The sequence below is a fragment of the Paecilomyces variotii genome (assembly GCF_004022145.1).
Source record: "Paecilomyces variotii strain CBS 101075 chromosome Unknown C8Q69scaffold_6, whole genome shotgun sequence".
In the NCBI taxonomy this organism is placed as follows: domain Eukaryota; kingdom Fungi; phylum Ascomycota; class Eurotiomycetes; order Eurotiales; family Thermoascaceae; genus Paecilomyces; species Paecilomyces variotii.
Window position 1 is genome coordinate 1,566,681 of NW_021167145.1, and position 22,183 is coordinate 1,588,863.

Genomic DNA, 22,183 nt, shown 5'->3' on the forward strand with positions numbered 1-22,183 from the left:
GCGGCGGAGCAGACCCGCGTCTTTAATCTCACTTCATCAGACAGCGGTGGATGCGACAAAGTCCCTGGGAACGCCCTCTTCTGTACGTCTGGTTCCATCGGGGACGACGAGACGATGAGCAGTTGCGTCGATGGCGGGGTCTTCATTCTGACCACTGCGATCTCTCTTCTTCAGGAGAGCCTTTATTTTGTGGAATACTCCAAGGACTCTTCTATGGCGCCAGGGATAGACACCGAACCAGTCCCGGAAGAGAACAAAATGGAGGATGTACATCGCTATAACCCCCAAACATCCAATCGAAAGAAGTATAATCACAATAATTTGGGATTGATACATCTTTTCGTGATTTGCCTAGAGCTTGTTTGTAAATCAAGTGTCAGTTTATAGAAAACTAGCCTGGATGATAAGAGATCTTACTTACCAGTAAGGCAGATGTGTTTCAGTCTCGGGGGAAGAGACACGATATGTCTGAAAGCGCGTTCTTTGCTATGAAGAGGACTGTCTATTAGTACAAACACTATGTCACTTAAAGATAGAAGACAGGGTCATATACATAACGAGATTTGGAGCTGAAGAGCCTGGACGCTTATGGATAAACGTCTATGGTAGTGAGTCGTTACGGAACAGGGCTAAGATAATATGTTTGGAAGAAGAGACTTTATATCTGGAGTGTTACAATGGACAGATGCGTCAACATAGGTTTCGGGGGTGCCCACTATCAAAAGTTGTTTATAACACATTTGTGGCGGCCGCAGCAGCGCAAATGTAATGAACATTTCTCATGTGAAATCAGGGTCTTTATTCTACCCGGTTGACTATACATTTTATGCCAATTCGATCTATGTCATCTATCATACTGCTGATGAAGCAAGAGCCGACTCCATCTTAGAGAGCCAGTCATCGTGTAAGTTGGCAGAGCGTCCAGCCTCGAGGAATGATTGCACCTTTTGCTTCAATGTAAGTCTGTCCTCTTCCCTGTGCCCTACCGCCGCGGAACTCTGCGACACCAAGAATCTAGCAGCGCTGAGGACCCGCGTTCCTAGCACGAACATGTCTGTCTTCGATGCCCATCCCAAGAGTCCATCTTTCGAGGAGCACGCAAGCTGTGTGAGATAGGACAATCCCCCCATCACCCAGCCAGAGAAGTCCTGAACGATAGCGGGGTCTGAAGCGTCTGCTTCCAGGCCAAAAAGGACTCCTGTCCAAATGTCGATTTCACGAATGTCGTCTATGTAGAGGTTTTGTTTCTCCTCCACAAAGAGGACAGTGCTCTCCTTCAAGTATTCGGACGCAAGTTGTGAGACAGCAACCAGTCTCCCTTGTGAAGTGCCAATTGCTTGGCCGACGACACGTCGAACAGCATCCCGGAATAAGCGATGTGAGTTCTTATAGTGAGCGGCGATAAATTCTGCAAGTAATTTACTTGCAGTCAATGGTGCTAGGGCCACGGCCCTTCCAGGAGAAACAGACGAGTACGACAGGAGCTGCGAAGCAACAGAAGCCGATATCTCACGGAGTTCTTCATCGTCGTCATTAAGCATGTCGTACAGTATGAGATAAATATCTAGAGCAGCAGGAGGGGTCTTTGGTGACCCAGTTTGCGATCGTAAAGCTCTCGAAAAGCTAGATAGCGACAGCACCGCTGCATATCTGGTGGTAAATTCCTATAGCATGTCAGACTAGATTCGGGCATAATATCAGATAGCAGTTTCCATCAACTTACAGTTTCTTCCTTCATGGCATACTGAACTTTAATGGCCCATTTACGTAGCCCCAACGTAAAGTCTCTGGATAACTCCCATCCACCAAGGCTCCTAGCCTCAAGGATAAGCAAGCAGCCCTGAAGCCGCAATGCTGCGTCTGTTGTTTCGCGGCTCTGTGTGTGTGCATCATAGTCAATTTGAATGCTGTCCCTGATGGCGGTCCATGGAACTTCGAAATCAGAGATGCTACTAGAGTCCGTTTCTAGGAGTCCCTCGAGGATGGCTGCCATGGTCGTAATTGCACATGCTTTCACGTACTCCGGGAAACTTTCTGTGATGGCATATGTGCAGAGATCCAGAAGCTGCTTTTTATATGTTGCATTGTTTCCGAACACCCTAGACATTTGTTCCAACAGCCAGCGAGCGCTGTCTGGGTCCACTGCTGAAATTCGAAAAAGCAGCTGTGACAACCAGTGAGGCTCAGACTTCACCGACGAGATTTGCTTCAAGATTGAAGTCCAAGCAAGAGACCTTCGCAGCAGAGATGACGCCCTAGCCTCACTCTTGGGCTCCATAGAAGGATGAGCTACCACAAGGGCTCGATCCAGTCTGCTAGATAAATCGTTGGTCTCGAGCATGGAGTTGATATAGGGTAGTGTTATAACTATCCCTTTGTTAGAATAGCGCTACTATACACCGGCAAAGTGGGAAATGCTTACCTTCACTACCTGACTCCATGCTTTTCTCAATAGCATCGTTCAAGATATCAAGAATAGCAGCTTGAACGAATGGAGAATGCGCGAGAGGAAACATTGTGGTGAATACCTTGCTTATAATTCGCATAATCGCTTCAAGTTGATCTGGAATATCGTGAGCGAAAGAAGTCACCAAAAGGTACCGCTGGGCTCATACCATTCCAGTGGCCGAGTAACGACAGTTCCAAACGTTGTAAAGCAAACCGAATACAGAGCGCCTTTCCGTGAATGTAGTTCTGGCCTGAAGATTCATTGCTCTCCAAAAGAATGCCGAGTTCACTTGGAACCTCAGGCAGCTTCAAGAGAGACGCATACACTCTTGAAGCGTGTTCTCTTATAGCCCAAACTGGACTCTTTGCATGATACAGGACCAATGATCTCAATCCACGATCCTCATCTCCAGAAATCGACGGCACCTTTTCGCCGATCAATTCGAGGGCGGGGAAGACGCGTTCCGTCGCTGTTGTGGCTTTTCCATCACTGCCTTCTCCTTCGGGTGTCAGAAGACCGGAGAGTAAGTTTATCAAGCCAGGGTATCTCTGAAATGGAATTCTGGATCCGCTTTCGGATCCGGACACGCCTCCGAATCCCAGACCAACCCCAGTGACGGAACGGCACATCCTTATCAGCAATGCGCGGAAAAGCATCAGTCCGCAATTTCGAATGGCCCAGCTAGACTTATGTTAGTTACAGCCCCCGAAAATATTTCAGATTACTTACATCTGGGAACTTATACACTCAGCTGATATCCTTAACGCGGACATGATGAAGGGCTCCGTATGAGGGCCCAATCTAGTGTCTGTAAAGATATCCTTCAGACAATTCATGGCATGTACTTGAGGCAACTTAATCTCGTAACTTGTGGCATCCTGCGTGGCAGGCAGTCGAGAGATGTCTTGGAGTTCTGTCATGACTTGCTGAAATAAGGGCCCTCCTGGATTAGATGATAAAATACCGGTAACCAGAGCAGGTAATCCTGCAGAACGCCGGGTTAATTTAGAGGCTTGCTCCTCTATGATGTTTCTCGCTTGCTATTCATCATTAGTTGAGAGGCTTTCTGAACAGACTGATCAGAGCTCACCATATACCATCCAGCAGGAAGGCTGGAGATGGACGGATCGCTCGACTCCCCGCATCGCTGACAGCAGGTGGAAAAGGTCTGCGATACAGTGGAGAAGGCGCCACGATGCCTTAGTTCGGCCAACTGAGTAAAACTAGCCATTCCAATTGTCTCGTAGTCTGTTCGACTGAGTCCTCCTTGAGAGGGTGCATAAGAGGAATTGGCAAGAGTAGCATGCAGCAAGAGACTAATTTTGTGAGTAATAGCAAATGAACTCTGGTTTGTCTTACATACCTTGATTCCCGAAGCGCGCGCCAAGAGTAAGACAATATGTCTTTTGGTCCCACAACCAAGTCTTCAATAGGCTCGTCAGTGTGTCCTTCGGGCGAGTCGACACATAGCACTGGTTTCACTGCCATCCATATTCTATCACAGAATGACACTATGCTATCGTGCACTGCTTTCCAGGACGTATATTCCTTATCCTCCGTTCCTGATACCTCAGAATAGAAGTTAGAGGTGGCCACGATATATCTGGAATTTTGTTAGCAACAGCTCTCGGAGGTCTTTATTTGTTCACCAACCTGAGAGCAGAGATATAACCGTGAAGAGGCGCATCGCGCATTGAAGAATTGAAAAGACCACCTGGATGCAACAGCTTCCCTTCAAGCTTTTTCAGAATGAAATTCACAACACCGTATTTGCTTCTGTACCAGTATGGAGAGGATGCATCAGAGCCAACTGCGGCGAGTGAAAAGACGACATGGTACAGACGGGCAACCGCATCGGCATGATCAGCCCTACTGGTGCTGCTTGCCAGATGCTCCGCTTTGGTCAATGCTTCAATTAGCTGTGACATTGGGCTTTCCTTATCATGTGCCAGCGCTATCTGCGACGAATCGAGTGGGAACATGGCCAAGATAGACAAGGAAGTAGCTCGAACTTCCTCAAAAGGGTCCAGCAAAAGATCGACCAAGAGTCTAAGCAGACGCGGGCGAAGAATATCGAGACTGAAACGCCAAGGAAGGACATCTTTCTCCGACTTCATTATAGGGGGTGCATTGACACGAGAGTCGAGTCTGGACTGCAGAACAAGAGCGAGGGCTTTTAAAGCCATTATGTGACGCTGGTAGGAAGCAGTTGGCTCTAGATCTCTTTCCAGGAATGACACATATCTCTCCAGAAATTCTCGGGAATCGAATCTAATTTCTTCGACATATGTGCTCTGGTTCACGGATCGACGCCTTTTCAGCCGACGAGGGTTTTCGTCCACCTCTGGGAGTGCAGCCCCCTTTGCGTGATTATCAGACTTCTGAGTCCCGCTACGTAAACGGACCAATAGTCGACGAGTCAAGGTCAAAATATGGCCTCGTGACTGGGCATCAGAGTCTGCGTGTAGGGCTGGTAGACCAAACAAGATCGCCTGCAGGGCATCCGAGCCAATCGGTTTCGTTGTGGAAGATGCTGTTATAAGCAAAGAAAGGGCTGCTACACGAATGCTCCCTTCTCGGTGGAGCAAAAATTGGCCCAGAGTATCACTTTTGATAACCAATATGGCATCGTTATTGTTTTTGGCCGTGGATGCCTTCCCAAAGACACCTAAGTACTTGTCAGCAGTGAAACATATGCTTATTCCCACAGGTGTACTTCTGTGATTACCATCTTCGTGTACTAGACCGACTTTCTTTCCAATCTGCAAGGCCGAGAAAAGTAGGGTGAACTGGTCTAGCGGAGCTTCTGTCATGTCACCTGACAGAAGGATTTGTACGGGCAATTGATCGATAAAAGTACGGAACCCACTAGAGTCAACTGTGAAAAGTGGAGTCAACATATGGTTAGACATAGTATCCAAGGCATCCATATTCCTCAGCATGATCTGCTTAGTAGGAGCAACCCATATGGGCAATGAGTTCGTCGGATCCAGATAAATATTTTCGCTGCTTGGCAGAGCAGCTTTTATCTTTTGCAACAGAGAAGCCAAGACAGCACCGGAGGCAGACGCAATTTCCGGGCTCGTTGCCCGAATGAGTAGAGCCAACGTAAAAATCCTGGCGACATGGGTGATGCTGTATTGCTCTCCGGAGACTTCTCGGTTCATGACTGAACCACTTATCCATGTCTCGTGATGCTGCTCAAACACAGGTTTCCAAAGATCACCATGAGTCGAGAGAAAGTTAGAGACCATGTTCATCAGTTGATACGGAGATATAGCGTTCTTCCGTACAAAGATCTCCAGTGACAGAAGTGAAACCTTCAAGCGCGAGCGCGGCTCTCCTGTGATGATGCTTGGTAATATGATCTCACCTGCTCGTGAAAGGAGAGCTTCGACTTCGCCAGAATCTGTATACTTGGCAAGGATCTTAAGTAGAGAATTCAGCACTTGCTTCATTGGCTTTGGCTTCGCGTCCTCGAAACGGTCAACGTATACTTCAAACACAGAAAGCCATGTTTCTTTGGACAAAGCAATCTCTTGCGTTTCATGATTCTTGGACAGTAAGGCCGCATCCAGGAAGCCACTGACTGCATTGCAGGTGGTCGTCGTGTGAGACGCTGATGTGGACGCATCTGCAAACGTTTGGAAGAGGGATTGCCATAGGGTCTTCACTTTCCTTTTTCGAGATAATTAGATGTTTTCCTTTCAACATGAAATTGCAGCCACGGCTTACTGGTTATCTTGACATTCGAGGGTGAATTTGACCAACGGCCCTCTGCAAATGCGTGTCAAGGTATCTGCGGGGAGAATTTGTATATTTTGGGAAATGGACTCCATTTCCGCCCAACCGGTCTCAGCCATGTTTGCAAGTTCTGTCCGGCCCAATTATATAAGACCAATACAGCATCATATTCTTCCCAGAGAAGAAATCTGGATCTGAGAAACCGCTGGTATCTCAACTATGGCGTTGCCCCTCGCTGTCCAAAAAGTTCTCTTGCCGCATGTGGATTTTCCACGAACCCACCAGAAACGGCTAGCCCCGGACAAACACCTCTTCCGCCCTCCGCCCGGGCTGCTCATGTTTGCCGTCACGGGAAAGAAGTTTTCGACCCGGAGACTCCAGATCATAGCCGGATCTCTTCCTCCACGCCGTTATCCAGGCCACGTTTCCTAGCAGTGCAGCTGCCCCGCTGGCTCTAGTTTTTTCTTTTCAATTTATTCTGTATTAGAATTCTAATTTATTTCATTTTCTTCCGAGATGGCTATCTGGGACACAGTTACGGGCCGCAAGTCCAATACCAACAACCCCGAGCCCTTTGACCCGTCGACCGCGCAGGATGTCTCTTCGTTTCTATCAGGCTCTGCGCTTCCAGACCCCTCTGAGCTGCACCCCCTCGCTGGTCTGAATCAGGACACGCTCGACTACCTTACCCTTGAAGACTCCGCTCTGGACGAGCTGCCCGGATCTCGATCCGCTCTGCCTTCAAGAGGATGGACGGACGATCTCTGTTATGGAACTGGCACAACATATCTTGCGGCTTTGACTCTTGGAGGAGCTTGGGGGCTTGCTGAAGGGTTGCAGAAGACTCCATCTACGGCGCCTCCGAAGCTACGGCTGAACAGTGTTTTGAACTCAATCACCCGAAGAGGACCCTTTCTCGGCAACTCTGCCGGTGTGGTCGCCATGGTTTATAACGGAATCAACTCATCGCTTGGGTATGTGCGTGGAAAGCACGATTCGGCCAATAGCATTGTCGCGGGAGCCCTCAGTGGAATGGTCTTCAAGAGCACGAGGGGCGTGAAGCCCATGCTGATTTCCGGAGGAATTGTTGCTAGCATTGCTGGCGCTTGGGCGGTAAGAACACGCGCACACTTGATATGTTAACTCGCGCAGAATATCGTCTGATGTCTTTCTAGGTTATGAGAAGAGCTATCTTCTAAAGGCACCGCGACGCGATTATCGTACCTACGTGACTGGTCGAGATAGGTAGACCTGATTAATTTTGCGGCCGACGCCTCGGGGCAATACCCTCCTCCACATAGAGCGGCCCGAGCGGCGGATGTCGCAGCTGTCACTATACTCCTTCACGCTGTATTAGAAGCTTGCTATTTATTCCGACAAATCTCCTCACTCCGGCGCTCGAAGCATCCTTTATTGCATTGTCTCTGGGTTTGGGACCGGGCATGGTCATGGGCTGTTTTAGTTTCCTGTACATATAGAGATCTCCTTTGGATCCTTTTTTATCGTTTGCAGATGCTTGGCGATGACTGTTTTCTTACTAGTTTGTCACGACAGGCGATCTTTTACGAAGTGCTCCAATGGAGAAGATATTCAAACAAGCTGAACGATTCAACAGTTTCCTTCAAGTATCTTAGCAGGGTGCACCATCATGCCAGAACGGCCTCATGTTCCCTTTTTGCGCAAGCGAAGCATCCAGCGTTCATATGAGCTGCAGAGTCGTCCACCAGCAAGCCCAAAGCCGTATGGAATTTGATCTCGTGCTTGGCTCGACGATTGTAGCGCCCTGCTGGCAAGCTGGAGGCAGTTTCCACTCTAGTGGATTGTAACGTGTTACTCTTTCCGGGCGGAAACCCCCGGTCAATTTGCTTGACATGCCAATGAGGTCCAGGCGGCCTCGCCAGCGTTTGTGTCTGCTCTGTTTACTCAACTTGGGTACTCCCAACACGTCCACATTATGATCCAAGTAAGCTTGCTGCTCTCTGATAAAGTCTTACATCGAGACGTCCCCTTCATCTGCTATCCCTCATATTTATTGCCTACACACAGTCTCAGTGCCAGCTGCCATGGCCAGTCTAAAATAACAGCAATGTCATAAGGCACACGCGTCATATTATCACTATCAAACATCTTTCTTACGACATAGTTTATCTGGCTACAGACTCATGACACTGGCGGAAACAAGGATGCCAAAAATGAAAGACGACAACCCAAGAGGGGGGCGCGAGCATATGATTATGCCGTCTCATACACTTACTACCCGTCCAGTTACGGTGGACGACATGATCAACTGGCTTCGACTAGATGGTTTCAATCGCGGCTTAGTGGGTTGGTCTACCCAATTCTCGTCGGAGGAGATATTCGGTTGCCCCAGTCCCCCCACCCAGGGGCAACTGCTACCAGAGTCTCAGAAGAAGGCTGTCCAGGGACCTCCGCCAGGAAACGCAGACGCAAGTCTATGTGCTGCGCTGGACCGCGCTGAACGCCAAGCAGAGCAGGAAAAAGAAATCCGGCGGAAGATCCAGCAGCATAGGGGTCTAATTCCGGCTGCAGTGAGGGAGGTCGAGAGGCGCTTGGTGACAGCCGGAGTCCCTATGGAAGAAGTGCGAAAGCTGGGCAGGCAGGACGCTGCGAGCAGTGTGTTCGTCAAACTGGGACGATTGGAACAGATTCAGAGACCTGTACCGCCACCGCCAGCTCGAGTGAGGATTCAAGTCGTCTGCGATATCTACGGAATGTTTGATCAAGGCGGATTGTGGAGGATGGACCTATACATACCCCGGAACTGTCTATTTGATGAATTCGAGGATATCCTGCAAAGACATGCCTATGTCAAGAGCATTCTTGAGGTCCAGCGGGTCCAGACACCAGAACGTACTTATGATCCAGACGAGCATACTAAAGCCCGAGCTATCAAGGAAACGAAATCTCATAAGCAGGTTCTTCGAGGAAAATATGTTCGTGCTAAGGTGTGGGGATACAAGATAGTAGGCACAGAAGAGACTGGCCTCCCGATTGAGGCCGACGGACACTGGATTGCGCTATGTGATCAGGAGGATTTTACCAAGCTGATGAAGGTAGTAGTGCGAGATGCATCCAAGATAGCACTGATTTGCCATGTATGTCTTGGATCGACGAGTCCTGAGGACGTTGCTGGCTGCGGAACTAATTATATCTCCAGGAAAGCACGCTCGAGAGGCCCGCAGAACAGGCCCCTAGTCCACCACCGCAGTGGAAAGATGTCGATAAACAAGACCTGGATGACCTCTGGCGCAATTGGGAGAGTGGTACTTTTCATCTTGATCCAATTGACTGGGAACTGGACGATTGGGAAGTCGGCGGTTATCGTCCTATTGGGAAGACCAGGACGTTGAACGGAACTGTCTCACCAGAAAGTGAATCTCAGTCAGACAGCAAATTTCCTTAATTTCTGTAAAGGGTGCATTGGACTCTCTCTGAGCTTGTTCATATTTATGTCTCTTTCGATGCTGTCATCAGTTGATTTCTTCGAGATACCTGTTAGCTTGCCGGTTCAACGGCCCATTCTGGTCTAGTCTGAAAGCCTATGTCGGACTCCATCCCGTCTCGGTTCATGATAATTATTATTATTCACAACTTCTCTTACACGCAGCAGATTTGTATTCTAGAAATCAACGAAGCTTACTGCAAGTCCAAGATTCTTTTTATCCAGGCGTCCAGAGACGCGGTCAGAGTCCTTCGACAATGAAGCATTTCGAATCGATTGGATAGAGATGCGCCTTACACACGTGGTACAGGAGGATCAGCTCACTGGTCAGTTTCAGCTACTCTGCGATGGACTGTAGCTAATATTCATTTCTTTCAGTTCGCAGCTGCTCAGTTTTTCTATCCCCGGGTCCGGAATTTCCAGCATGCAGAGACAGCAGACAGCAATGCATCTGAAGATCCAGGTAGTCAATAATTACCCGGGTTCATGGCATTTCCCCTAGGGGTTGATGAAAGATACTCCTGCTGATCAACATGGCTCGTACTTAACCCGGGGGGAACCGACTTGGCGTGCAGTAGACTATCTACCATAAGACTACTCGTATGAAGTCAAGCGATAAGAATAGCAACTCACGTCACTAGCTCCACCATCTCATGCGGAGTCTAGAGAAATCAAGAGAGCCAGGCAGGGCTCTACAACCTTTGATTGGCATCCTTGAGGCTTGTCCCTGAAGGATTACCGTGGTCATTATTTCTTCCACATCGGCTATCTTAGCTATCGCGGGCGTCTTGGCGGGCTCTTTGTCGTGTCGCTCAAAAGGGGATAGTGCATACAGATTGTGATCGTCAGCTGATCGTCTATCACGTGCAGTCATCTCTGAGTGGTCGAATCGGGTTGAACAACAGGTCGAATTGGGAAAGCCGCACCGCGGAATGTCTGGATCCAGTTTAGCGCGAGGATGGCAGCCCTGGACGGCCTCAGGCAGGGGATCGCCAGCACTCGCGGGCCTCGCCATCTCCCACCGTGGAACGTCTCTACTTAAACTTGGCACCGGCATCATCCAGGCCTCGAACTTGGAAGTAGCTACGCTACTGTGCTCCGTCTCCGCTGGTGGTTTTTTTTTTTCCACCTGCGAGATTATCTCTTTGCTGTGATATCTGTCCGGATGCAATGACTACCAACCTCCAGATCCAAATCTAAGACACTCCTCGAACCGGCCAGTGACGTGGAGAACGGCAGGAGATAAGATCTATCTCGGCTAACTGATCTCAATATCTCCCCGTGGGACTTCCCCGGCTGCTGGGAGTTATCTGCTTCATCGAACAGCTCTGTTGGCTGTCGCTTCTGTCCGGTGGAAGGGCCGTCTTTCAATGGTTGAACCAAACACGTCCCGATCGACCGATAGGTCAGTGTCCGACGTTGAACAGCCGCCCCCGGATGCAGACTCGACTTCGCCTGCGGACAATGAATCGCGAGCGTCTGCCGTGATTTCTTTGGCAGGATCACGCCCCGACGATCTTCTTGCATCGAACAATGCCGTCCATCTGGCGGGAATGCACCGGGTACAAGACAATGGACGAGACTGGGCGACGGGGCAGCTGCTGCCTTCGCTGCATATCCGTACGGATTTCCAAGGTGTACGCCCAATAACCCCGGTGAGAGAAGTCGACACATCTCTAGATTCCTGCCTGTCGGCTACGAGTTTACTGCATCGGACGCCTAGTATGCGAGCGGTGCGCGGCGGGGCTATCTCTAGTGCAGACTCCCTGTCTCCAGCCTCTGTGCTCTCGTCGCCGCTGTTGGCAGCTATAGGCGATATTACGCCGTTGCCATCACCGGTAGGCTATTTGAATTCACCCTGGAAGACCAGAGGAGCGTCTCATTCCCTCTCGCGGACGTCCTCAGGCGCGTCGAGGCCAGGATCCAGCCTGAGTCTGCGAATGAGCGACTCGACGCAGTTGCTGAGACCGTCGTCCTCCAGGTCATCGCGAGCTAAGCTGTACCCGAGTCTCACTGAGGAGGAACCTTCGATACCGCCGCGAACTGAGGCTGAGTCTCCAACAAAGCACACGCGGAATCGCAGTCTGAGTGAGTATGTGCCTCCGGGCAGAGTTCCTCATGTCCAGCCTCGTCCGATTGCGGTGTCAGGTACCGGACCAGGATCATCTGTCTCCAGGATCCATCTTCCCACGCAGCAGAACAACCTCCACCGCGAACAATACCTAGGTGCCCAGCGTGGAATTGCTATCCCGTCCGCACGACCGCCGACTCCCCCGAGAAGCACACGCGATGGCTTCGACAGTGATAATGAGCCTGCTGGTCAAGCCTCAGCTACGGAACAGTCGGGCGAGATATATTCAGTCCGATCGGTCAGAAGTCAACAGCGTCGCAAGTATCGAAAGCTACGGGTCTTGGGACAGGGAACGTTCAGCCAGGTCAGTCTCGCAGCCCGTGTGGAATCGGATGAGATGATGGTCCCAGACGATGCTGGACGGCCCACCCAGAAGTTGGTTGCAGTGAAAGTGATCGAATATGGTCCTGCTGGCGGGGCCGACGAGGAACGGGTAGAGGTGTCGCTGAAGCGTGAAGTCGACATTTTAAAGTCGGTCAATCACCCTTCGTTGGTTCAACTCAAAGCCCTTGGCTACGACCAGAAGCGCGCTTTACTAGTGCTTGACTACTGTCCTGGGGGAGATCTGTTTGAGTTCGCGACATCCGGTCCAAAACAGTTAGGCCCTGCACTTATCAGAAGAGTGTTCGCTGAACTGATAGGAGCGGTGCGTTATCTGCACAGCAATTACATTGTCCACAGGGACATCAAACTGGAGAGTATGTATCCGCACTCTCGTCTCCGGCTACTGGCACTAATTTCTTACAGATGTTCTTGTCAACCTGCCTGCAGCGGCTATGCAAGAGATCTCAGACTGGCGCACATATAACCGTGCCGTGGTTACCCTGAGTGATCTTGGTCTGTCTAGACGCATTCCCGAGCCTCCTGAGAGCCCGCTTCTGCATACGCGCTGCGGCAGTGAGGACTACGCGGCTCCGGAGATCTTGATGGGGCAACCGTACGATGGACGTTCGACAGATGCATGGGCGCTGGGCGTCCTGCTCTACGCACTAATGGAGAGTCGACTGCCTTTCGATGCCTTGCCCGGGACCCGCGGTGATCCCGCCAAACTCCGGGCCCGTACTCCTCACCGAATTGCTCGTTGTGAATGGGCTTGGTACCGGTACGCGGACGCTGATGGTGAGTGGGATCCCAACAAGGGCAAGGACCTGGAAGGTGCTCGAGAATGCGTGGAGGCTCTATTGAAACGCAACACGAGACGAAAGGGCCTAGATGACATCGCGAAAATGGAATGGGTCCAGGATGCAATTGATGTTCCGGGAGGGCTCAAGAGAGGTGACAAGGAGGTCCCGTAGAGCTGGTCTCCGGAAAGACCCGGGTTGTCCCCCGGTAATACTGGAGTTTGGGCTGTGCTACGTCTTCTCATGCTTTTTTCATATGTGGATGATATCCTTACGATCTACGCATGGTACGAGTTCCGCGTTTACGATGCTGCACGTGTTTCTGCTGTTTCACTTTGGTTAGAAGAGGCTGTTATGAGCCTGGACACCTGTGACTTCGTCCTCGTTGACTCTACGAGAGTAAACGTGGAGTTTTTGGATTCTTACTGCTCGTCTTCACTTCCAGAGACGTCCTCCAAGAGAGAGAGACAATCTGTTATATTTGAGAGGCCCTGTTCTAAGGCTACTGATTGCCCGAGGGTTTTCATGGATGTGTATCCCGTGGTTTGATATACTATATTATTTATATTATACGAACTGTATCTCAACAAGCACTATACTTGTTGAATGATATATCTTAAAGAAAGATGCATGGATTTACCCATATAGATCCGACCATATACTACATAAACGCAACAATATCATCTGGTTGTAAAGTAAATAAATAATTTACCAACCAACTTAACTAAGTCGGCCTGCTGGCCGAACGGCTGACTATCGCTGTGCGCGGATTGGTCCGATGGCCGGCGGCGGATCGCAGCTAGAGAGGCCGACTTCGCTGCGGAGACAAGAAAGTCAGAGTCAGTCAAAGTCCGAAAAGATCGCCAATTATTCTTTGTTTCCTCTCTTGTTGGATTCCGGTTTTCATCTCTCGTCTGCAGCTGCGCGAGATCTGGAAGCTTTGAGCCGGTCCCTTTCTTCGGTTCTTTTGTCACGTCGGTGGTCAACGCCTGGCTGATCTCGGGACTACGCCCTCACCCGGGAGTGCACCATGTTTCTTGCACAGGCTCGTGGGCATTTGCCCAAGGTCGCGAGAAGCGCCTTTGTTCCTAGGTAATACTGCGTCCAATATGCAATGTTCCAATTGAACGCTCACTGACTGTCAACGCAGCCGCTCGCTTTCCACCACTCTTCCCCTCCGAAAGGCCTCCGTTAAAGATGACGACAAGGCCCTCAACAAGGTCTCTCGCCATGTTACCCAGCCTATTTCACAAGGTGCCTCTCAGGCTATGCTCTACGCGACCGGTCTGAACGAGGAGGACATGAACAAGGCCCAGGTCGGAATCTCATCCGTCTGGTACAGCGGTAATCCTTGCAACATGCACTTGCTGGATCTCAACAACCGGGTCAAGGAGGGTGTTCAGCGCGCTGGACTTATTGGAATGCAATTCAACACCGTGGGTGTGAGTGATGCGATCAGTATGGGAACTTCAGGAATGCGTTTTTCCCTGCAGAGTCGTGACCTCATTGCCGACTCGATCGAAACCGTTATGGGAGGACAGTGGTACGATGCCAACATCAGTATCCCCGGTTGCGACAAGAACATGCCCGGTGTCCTCATGGCTATGGGCCGTGTTAATCGACCCAGTTTGATGGTGTACGGTGGCTCGATCCGTCCGGGTTGTGCCGCTACCCAGAACAACGCCGACATTGATATCGTCTCCGCCTTCCAGGCTTACGGACAGTTCCTGACCGGAGAGATTACCGAGGAACAGCGATTCGATGTCATCCGCCACGCTTGCCCTGGTGGTGGTGCTTGTGGCGGTATGTACACGGCTAACACTATGGCCTCGGCCATTGAGACTATGGGAATGACCCTTCCCGGCTCGTCCTCCAACCCGGCTGAGTCCAAGGCTAAGGATCTGGAGTGTCTCGCTGCTGGTGAAGCGATCAAGAAGCTCCTGATTGAGGATATCCGCCCTAAGGATATTCTGACGCGCCAGGCCTTTGAGAACGCCATGGTAGTTGTTAATATCACTGGAGGTTCGACTAACGCGGTTCTTCACCTGATTGCTATTGCCGACTCTGTTGGTATTAAGTTGACTATCGATGACTTCCAGTCTGTTTCGGATCGCATCCCCTTCTTGGCTGATCTGAAGCCCTCTGGCAAGTATGTCATGAACGACCTGTACAATATCGGTGGTACTCCGGCTCTGCTCAAGTACCTTCTTAAGGAGGGCCTCATCGATGGCTCTGGTATTACTGTTACCGGTGAGACATTGGCCAAGAACTTGGAAAAGGCCCCCGATTTCCCTGCGGACCAGAAGATTATCCGCCCACTCTCCAACCCGATCAAGAAGACGGGCCATATTCAGATTCTCCGCGGAAACTTGGCTCCCGGTGGCAGTGTTGGCAAGATCACTGGAAAGGAAGGTACCAAGTTCGTCGGAAAGGCGCGTGTGTTTGACGCCGAAGATGACTTTGTTGCTGCTCTTGAGCGTAATGAAATCAAGAAGGAGGAGAAGACTGTTGTCGTTATCCGTTACACTGGACCTAAGGGTGGTCCTGGAATGCCCGGTAGGTTTCATTTCTGGTGGTGGTTTCCGCCATATACCGCTATGGATATCTGCTAACGTACTCTAGAAATGCTTAAGCCATCATCCGCCCTTATGGGTGCCGGTCTCGGATCCTCGTGTGCCCTGATTACTGACGGTCGATTCTCCGGCGGTTCTCACGGTTTCTTGATCGGACACATCGTTCCCGAGGCCGCCGTCGGTGGCCCCATTGGTCTCCTCAAGGACGGCGATGTCATCACCATTGATGCCGAGAAGAGAGTGCTCGACGTCGACCTCAGTGATGAAGTCCTCGCCGAGCGAAAGAAGGAATGGGAAGCCGCAAAGGCGGCTGGCAAGCTACCGCCCACTGGACTGACCCTCAGAGGAACTTTGGGCAAGTATGCTCGGTATGTGACTCTCCTGAACTTCCCTAAAGTGTGCCATCATTGCAGACATTGTCCTTCGCTAACATTGTTCTCCCCACAGGAACGTCAAGGATGCCAGCCACGGATGCATCACTGATGCTTTGGAGTGAAACTTGTCTCAACCATTATATAATACCTGTACACCGTACCATAGTTAACTAGTCAATGTCTTTGTGGGACCGGCGAAGGCTGGGAAAGAAAAAGAGAAAAAAGGCAGGATCATCAAAAAAGGAAAGGCGGCTCGATTTCAATCGAAAATTTAGGTTTATATTCATGTACTCTACATCGCATCTTTATCAGCCATCTACAATGCTTCAGTTCTCCAACCTGCTATTCGTAGAGCACAGCCTTTGGTAGCGATAAGCCAGTATGATTGGCGCGCTGGCGTCAGCGATCAACGAACGAAATGAGGCGGAGCAGCAGAAACGCCCCGAGGCGCCGATCTAGTTCACCTAACTATGCCTGTGCCATATATAGATATCGTGTCGCCCTGCTCTTGTGGGGGCTGGTTTCAGCAACCTTAGAATGTATCTTCATTTTGTCCTAGGGCAGTTTGAGTCCTTTTTGCCCATGCATGTTAATTTGTCGAGTTTAGCACAGCGTGGATCTGAGACACTTGGAAGTGAGCCATGCCACTGCTCAAGCGGCGCGAGAAAGGGCAATCGATGATACCGGCACCGCAGCCGGAGATATCGCCTGCCATATCCCAGTACCCGTCGCAGGGCTTCTACTATGCTCAGTCATCGACGAATCTCACGATAGTTCCGGACATACAACCGCCGCAGTTGTACATACCCGCGGATCCTGCGACTACCGCTCATCATAGATCGGCCCTCACGTCGAAGATTAATCTCCATGAGCAAAAGCAGCATGCCCAGCACCTTGTTCGGAAATCCTGCAATAATTTGCGCGAAGCTGTCCAGGGGACGGTAAATGTCACTCACCATGCCGTTGAGGAAGTCCAGGAAATACGCACTAGCGTTGGAAGAGGTGTAGAGCACCTGCGCGGCGCAATTGAGAAGAAATTTGATGACATCCTGACTGCGATTGATGAGTCTAGGTTTAGTGGAAGAGAGGAGGACCTTGGTAAGTTCTTGAATCTATGTGTTATTATCATCTAGCTAGGCCGTGGCCGCTGACTCCAGGGTAGAAGTGCAACACGTTCAACCTTCCATTAGAGGCGGAGATGGCCGCGAAGTGGGAAGATCGACGAACGACCAGGCGAACTCCAAGTCGACAACTTCAGCAAACTACTTCTCGAAAGTATATCATTACGCGAATGCACGACTGCCGCCTCATATGGCGCCGTTGAAATTGTATGTTTTCCGGACACTATGGACCAGATCTTCCTAACTCGATTATCCGTAGATACGTTCCTACATATCCCATGCTATGCCTTGCAGCACAGTATTCACGTCGTGTATACGACAAGCCATCTGGTGCGGAAAAGCATACTCATATCGAAGCTAATTGGCGCAGCGGCACTAAAGCCATGGTGATCAAGTCAGTCCCTATAGACGATATGAGTACCATTGTCTTCGCGATTCGGGGCACTCAGAGCTTTCGCGATTGGACCGTCAATTTCAGAACGGCTCCCACATCGCCAGATGGGTTTCTGGATGATCCGGGGAATCTCTGTCATTCCGGGTTTCTGGCAGTCGCACGGAAGATGGTCCGTCCTGTGGCAGATCGGTTGAAGTGGCTTCTACAGGAAGATCCTAGCCGCGCCTCTTCCTCTCTCTTGATCACTGGCCACTCCGCTGGCGGAGCTGTGGCCAGTCTGCTATACTGCCACATGCTTTCCGAAACTGTCCAATCCGAATTGACAGACATGCGAGATTTCTTTAAGCGTGTACACTGCATCACTTTCGGGCCGCCTCCTGTCTCACTTCTGCCGCTGGAGAAACCAGCATCGCGGCAATACCGTAAATCGCTATTTTTCTCGTTCATAAATGAGGGTGATCCCGTCTCGCGAGCTGATAAGGCATACGTCCGTTCCTTGTTAGATCTATATGTCTCTCCAGCACCGGATTCCGTTCTAGCCCATATTACCAGCACAGTCAGGCACCGCAGGCTGGGGGCGAGACGAAAGATAGCGAAGCTATACTGGACGGTACCAGAGTCGACTCTGTCTCTACCCGGGCGACTTGTTGTACTGCGGAAGCGATCAAGGGACAGTAGTAATGTGAGATCTGTGCTCCCTGCGGCGTCAGAGGCGGCTGAAGAAGTCGAAGCATGCACCACTACAGACTCTGAGCTGCGAGGCGTTGTTTTTGGAGATCCACTCATGCATACGATGGATTTGTATGCCCAAAGAATCGACGCGTTAGCGACAAGTGCTGTGACTGTCAGGCTGGATGCTGTTTGACATTGTCAATATTATTAACTAGAGGATAGTGAATCATATGACACATTCAACTCGAAATCCATCCCTATCCGAGAATAGGACGAGCTCAATATTTAGCTGGCACTCCCCGTCAGAGCCTCAGAGGAGGGTTTCCATCACTTGCAGGTAGACAAGACTAGGACAGAAAAAAGGTACAGGGAACAACTCCGCCGAAGAATAGGTATGCAGCTAGAGGTGTCTGCAGCTCGACAGGGGACTATCATCCGTGGTCCCACTGCGCGCTGTAATTATTTCGATAGATCGACGTCCATTTCCTTCAGCAAGCATTAACAGTTCCAATTGGTGGGCATTCATTTAGACTGTCCTACCGTTCTGAAGATGAAGGAAGCGGGAGAAAGCTTGCTTGATTGGATCTAGGAGCTAGGCAAAGCCTATATAGGCTCGCCTAGGTCACATAATCACTAGGGAGCAGGGCGCCAAAAGGGGCAGCCAGAGGGGGCCTTCAACACCTACCCTTATATTAAGTATTAGGGAATATATAGCAACTATCTAATCGACTAAATATAAATAAATAGGACTAATTAGAAAGCAGACAGTATATAAAAATAAAGAAATAAGCAGTCTAGTTATATAGTTAAGCAATTATAATTAAGCTAAGCTGCCTAAGCTATATCTAAAATTTTAGGACTATTAGCCCTTTAATAAAATTATTAGCAATATTATCTGCTGAATTAATATATTTTAAATTAATTATACCTTAAGTAAGTATATTATAGATATAGTAGAACTATATATTAATATATTTAGAATATTTAATACTAGTAGAAATATAGATTAAATCTTAAGCTCTATTATTATTAATATTTAGGATAATTAGGCTAGTATCTTTTATAATATCTATATTAATTATTAAATAATATATCTATTAGGCTTCTCTAGTAGCTTTAAAAGCAGCTATATATTTTGCCTTATTAGAGCTGATTAAGATATAGGTTTGCTTATAGGTTTTTTATAAAATAGGTTTGTTAATAAGTATAAAAATATATTTAAAGGTAAAGTAATATTTATTATAATCTCTAATATAGTTAGAATTATAATAAGCTTATAGGAGTTTAATATCTCTATTACCTTTATAATATATAATATTATAGTTAGGGTATTTAGCTAAATAGTATATAATATATTTTAAAGCTATATAGCTCTTTAAAGTTAAATAAGAGTTTCTCTTAGCTAGTAAACTTATAATTTTAGATAAATTAAGGCAAGTCTTAATAGCTAGCTATTAGCAATAGCTAATATTCTATTAATATTCCTTAATATTAACTGTAGAACTAGGCTTATTATTAATTTAAAGCTTAAAATCTATAGAAAATTCTATATAGCTAAAATCTTTTTATCTAAAAGATTAAATAAATTTATATATATACCTTATCTAAATAAGTTATATACCCTTTTTACTATAGGAGACTTCTATCTCTAAATAATATTTAATAGGTCCTAAATTCTTTATTTTAAATTACTTAGAGATACTATTATAGACTGCTTAAGCAGTAAATTGCTTAGAGACATATATAGAAAAATTATTAATATAAGTAATAATATAGATATTTTCTATAATAATAAAGATCTAAAGGTAAGAGTTATATAGAGATAGCTTAAATCTAGCATTAAGTAAATACTTTATTAAAGTATTATACTATATCTTTGTAGAAAGAATTAATCTATAAAGAGCTTAGTCTAGTTTATAAACTAAGATATTATCTTTATTTTTATAGAAGCTAATAAGCTAAAGCATATAAATATTATATTTTAATTTCCTATTTAAGAAGGCTTATATAGTATTAGCTTAAAAAATAGCCTAATTATAATAAGCAGTAGAGGCTATTAATATATTAATAATTATAGCAGAAACTATTAGAGTATAGGTTATTATATTAAATATAGTCTTATCTAGTATATTATTATAAATAACTTAGTAAGCTTTATAAATAATTAAACTATTAGGACTCTCTTTTTTTTTATATATCTATCTGTTAGGTATAAGATAAGTCCTAGAGAGAAGCTTATCTTAATAGATTAAATGCTAGTATTTTTACTTTACTAGCAGATTAATTTCTTTTTTTATAACCTTCTGCTATTAGAGAGCTTTAATATATATTATAATAGCTTTATATAATTTAAGAGTATTTAATTCCTCTTAAAATAAGACTATATAAATTCTTATTAAATTAATAGGTTAGCACTAGATAATATTAAGATCTTTAATAAAATTAATTTCTTTATTATATACTGCAGAATTCTTATAATTAGTCAGATTTAATATAATAGCTAAGATAGTAAGCACTAGCTTATAAAGCTTAAGACTAAGCTTTACTAGCGCAGCAATATTATCTATATAAAAATATAGAATTTATACTATTATTTTAGTAGTAGTATTTAATAGTAATATATTATTTTTATTAGATATACTAAAAAAAAGGGCTAGTTTACTCTTTAGAAGGAGCTTGCTTAATAAAGCTTTAGGGCTAATTAATAAATAATATACTAGAGCTTTAAATTAATATAGATATAAAGCCACAATAGAGGTATTTCTCTAAGCTTAAGCTAAAACGCGCTATTTAATAGGCTTAATATTACTGCTATAAGATATAGCTCCCAGGGTATAATTATAAAATAATAGAACTAAAATAGGGATTTAGTTTATAATATATATATTATACTAAATAATATATAGCTAAAGAGAATGCTTTAAGCTAGAATTAATTATTATAGCTCGGGCTTGCTCTATAATAGTCTTTATAGAGTATTTGCTTATACTATCTTGCTAAGGTATATAAGCAGCTATAGGTTTATAGGCAATGCCTAGTGTCTTAAAGAAAGCATTTAAAGCTTTTATATAGAGCTTATTATCTAATTAAATATATGCAACTATAAAACTCTCTATATTTAATTAATATATTAAATTATTAATAAAGGATAGAATATAGGCTCTATTTACTATAGGATATACCTACCTATAGTAGATAGCATCGTCTATAATTAATAGCATATATTTTACCTTAATATAGTTAGAGAGGTCTTTATCCATTTTATAATCTAGCATATATCTGCTATTAATAATATTAATATAGAAATATCTAGCGGGTACTATAGCTCTAGGCATAGGCTTTTATAAGACCTATCTAGTAATTTTAGCCTATTAGTAGATAGTATAAAATAGGAGATCTTTAGCTTCTATAACAGCAATACTAAAAAGGGGGTTATATATTAGATAAAGCAGGTTATCTTAATTAGTATAACTAAGAATTTAATGCTACTCTACTAAGGATCTAGTAATATAATAGGGAGATAGGGCTTTAAGCAGTTTAAGATTAACTAACTAAGCAGTAATATCTTATTTAGGAGTACTTATAGCAGTAACAGATAAAGTAGTATAGACCTATTTATTAAGAGAAGATACTATAAGATATATAAGATATCTTTACTTTTTAAGAATAATAATATTATAAAAGCAGCTATTTTCTAGGGTCTTTATAATAAAATATTTATTATCTTTATCTATAGAGATCTTAAATCCCTAACTCTTTAGTAGAATAAATAATAGAATATTATTATTAACTCCTAGAATATAGTAGATATTAGAGATAAATAATAGAATATTATTAAATTATATTAAAATAGTATTAGTTCCTTAAAACAATAATTATTCTTTATAAATACTCTTAAAGTAAGCTATAGGGATTCTTATAGGTTTAAATACTAAGAATATCTCCCTTTAAGTAATTAGGTAGATATCTAATCTAATATCTAGTATTTAATTCCCCTTTATATAATATATAGGTATTACTTCTAGTATAGCAGAGATACTATTAATTTAGTAAACTATAGATTAAACTAGGAGATTAGGACTTAATAATACTATAGGTTTAGAAGTTATATTATTCTAATTCTGTAGTAAATATAGTTTAA

General features: G+C 46.0%; 7 protein-coding genes across 7 annotated transcripts; 6 read left to right on the forward strand and 1 right to left on the reverse strand.

The window, feature by feature from the left end:
• Positions 1-56: 56 nt before the first annotated feature.
• Positions 57-707, forward strand: C8Q69DRAFT_469673 (hypothetical protein). Its single transcript, XM_028630780.1, has 2 exons — positions 57-375; positions 433-707. Exons 1-2 carry the CDS (start codon positions 115-117, stop codon positions 490-492), a joined length of 321 nt encoding a protein of 106 aa, XP_028484951.1. The 5' UTR covers positions 57-114; the 3' UTR covers positions 493-707.
• On the reverse strand, positions 689-6,423 carry C8Q69DRAFT_469674 (HEAT repeat protein). Its single transcript, XM_028630781.1, has 10 exons — positions 6,185-6,423; positions 5,178-6,127; positions 4,103-5,117; positions 3,813-4,052; positions 3,540-3,765; positions 3,179-3,489; positions 2,616-3,130; positions 2,423-2,563; positions 1,724-2,367; positions 689-1,664 (listed from the first exon to the last, which is right to left on the reverse strand). The coding sequence occupies exons 1-10, from the start codon at positions 6,310-6,312 to the stop codon at positions 852-854; spliced, it is 4,983 nt and encodes a 1,660-aa protein (XP_028484952.1). The 5' UTR covers positions 6,313-6,423; the 3' UTR covers positions 689-851.
• A 10-nt stretch (positions 6,424-6,433) lies between these two features.
• On the forward strand, positions 6,434-7,776 carry C8Q69DRAFT_288366 (putative mitochondrial import inner membrane translocase subunit TIM23). The gene is made up of 2 exons (XM_028626991.1): positions 6,434-7,306; positions 7,369-7,776. Exons 1-2 carry the CDS (start codon positions 6,710-6,712, stop codon positions 7,390-7,392), a joined length of 621 nt encoding a protein of 206 aa, XP_028484953.1. The 5' UTR covers positions 6,434-6,709; the 3' UTR covers positions 7,393-7,776.
• A 609-nt stretch (positions 7,777-8,385) lies between these two features.
• On the forward strand, positions 8,386-9,617 carry C8Q69DRAFT_507671 (hypothetical protein; the record flags this gene model as incomplete). The annotated part of the gene is made up of 2 exons (XM_028632909.1): positions 8,386-9,309; positions 9,372-9,617. The coding sequence occupies 2 exons, from the start codon at positions 8,386-8,388 to the stop codon at positions 9,615-9,617; spliced, it is 1,170 nt and encodes a 389-aa protein (XP_028484954.1).
• A 1,254-nt stretch (positions 9,618-10,871) lies between these two features.
• C8Q69DRAFT_288346 (kinase-like domain-containing protein) lies at positions 10,872-13,548 on the forward strand. Its single transcript, XM_028626990.1, has 2 exons — positions 10,872-12,485; positions 12,535-13,548. Exons 1-2 carry the CDS (start codon positions 11,027-11,029, stop codon positions 13,080-13,082), a joined length of 2,007 nt encoding a protein of 668 aa, XP_028484955.1. The 5' UTR covers positions 10,872-11,026; the 3' UTR covers positions 13,083-13,548.
• A 390-nt stretch (positions 13,549-13,938) lies between these two features.
• On the forward strand, positions 13,939-15,977 carry C8Q69DRAFT_445246 (putative dihydroxy acid dehydratase Ilv3; the record flags this gene model as incomplete). Its single annotated transcript, XM_028629055.1, has 4 exons — positions 13,939-14,000; positions 14,059-15,464; positions 15,531-15,849; positions 15,929-15,977. The coding sequence occupies 4 exons, from the start codon at positions 13,939-13,941 to the stop codon at positions 15,975-15,977; spliced, it is 1,836 nt and encodes a 611-aa protein (XP_028484956.1).
• A 348-nt stretch (positions 15,978-16,325) lies between these two features.
• Positions 16,326-18,679, forward strand: C8Q69DRAFT_469688 (Alpha/Beta hydrolase protein). The gene is made up of 3 exons (XM_028630782.1): positions 16,326-16,953; positions 17,018-17,183; positions 17,236-18,679. The coding sequence occupies exons 1-3, from the start codon at positions 16,497-16,499 to the stop codon at positions 18,233-18,235; spliced, it is 1,623 nt and encodes a 540-aa protein (XP_028484957.1). The 5' UTR covers positions 16,326-16,496; the 3' UTR covers positions 18,236-18,679.
• The last annotated feature ends 3,504 nt before the right edge of the window (positions 18,680-22,183 follow it).

What these genes read in the sequence shown, in the direction of transcription:
- C8Q69DRAFT_469673 (XM_028630780.1), top strand. Translation starts at nt 115, where the DNA reads ATGAGCAGTTGCGTCGATGGCGGGGTCTTCATTCTGACCACTGCGATC. An exon ending in AGCTTGTTTGTAAATCAAGT is followed by an intron (nt 376 to 432) that starts GTCAGTTTATAG and finishes CCAGTAAGGCAG; the next exon opens with ATGTGTTTCAGTCTCGGGGG.
- C8Q69DRAFT_469674 (XM_028630781.1), bottom strand. Translation starts at nt 6,312, where the DNA reads ATGGCTGAGACCGGTTGGGCGGAAATGGAGTCCATTTCCCAAAATATA. An exon ending in CGGTCTAGTACACGAAGATG is followed by an intron (nt 5,118 to 5,177) that starts GTAATCACAGAA and finishes ACAAGTACTTAG; the next exon opens with GTGTCTTTGGGAAGGCATCC. An exon ending in GTTACTCGGCCACTGGAATG is followed by an intron (nt 2,564 to 2,615) that starts GTATGAGCCCAG and finishes ACGATATTCCAG; the next exon opens with ATCAACTTGAAGCGATTATG.
- C8Q69DRAFT_288366 (XM_028626991.1), top strand. Translation starts at nt 6,710, where the DNA reads ATGGCTATCTGGGACACAGTTACGGGCCGCAAGTCCAATACCAACAAC. An exon ending in GCATTGCTGGCGCTTGGGCG is followed by an intron (nt 7,307 to 7,368) that starts GTAAGAACACGC and finishes ATGTCTTTCTAG; the next exon opens with GTTATGAGAAGAGCTATCTT.
- C8Q69DRAFT_288346 (XM_028626990.1), top strand. Translation starts at nt 11,027, where the DNA reads ATGGTTGAACCAAACACGTCCCGATCGACCGATAGGTCAGTGTCCGAC. An exon ending in CAGGGACATCAAACTGGAGA is followed by an intron (nt 12,486 to 12,534) that starts GTATGTATCCGC and finishes AATTTCTTACAG; the next exon opens with ATGTTCTTGTCAACCTGCCT.
- C8Q69DRAFT_469688 (XM_028630782.1), top strand. Translation starts at nt 16,497, where the DNA reads ATGCCACTGCTCAAGCGGCGCGAGAAAGGGCAATCGATGATACCGGCA. An exon ending in TGGAAGAGAGGAGGACCTTG is followed by an intron (nt 16,954 to 17,017) that starts GTAAGTTCTTGA and finishes ACTCCAGGGTAG; the next exon opens with AAGTGCAACACGTTCAACCT. An exon ending in CATATGGCGCCGTTGAAATT is followed by an intron (nt 17,184 to 17,235) that starts GTATGTTTTCCG and finishes GATTATCCGTAG; the next exon opens with ATACGTTCCTACATATCCCA.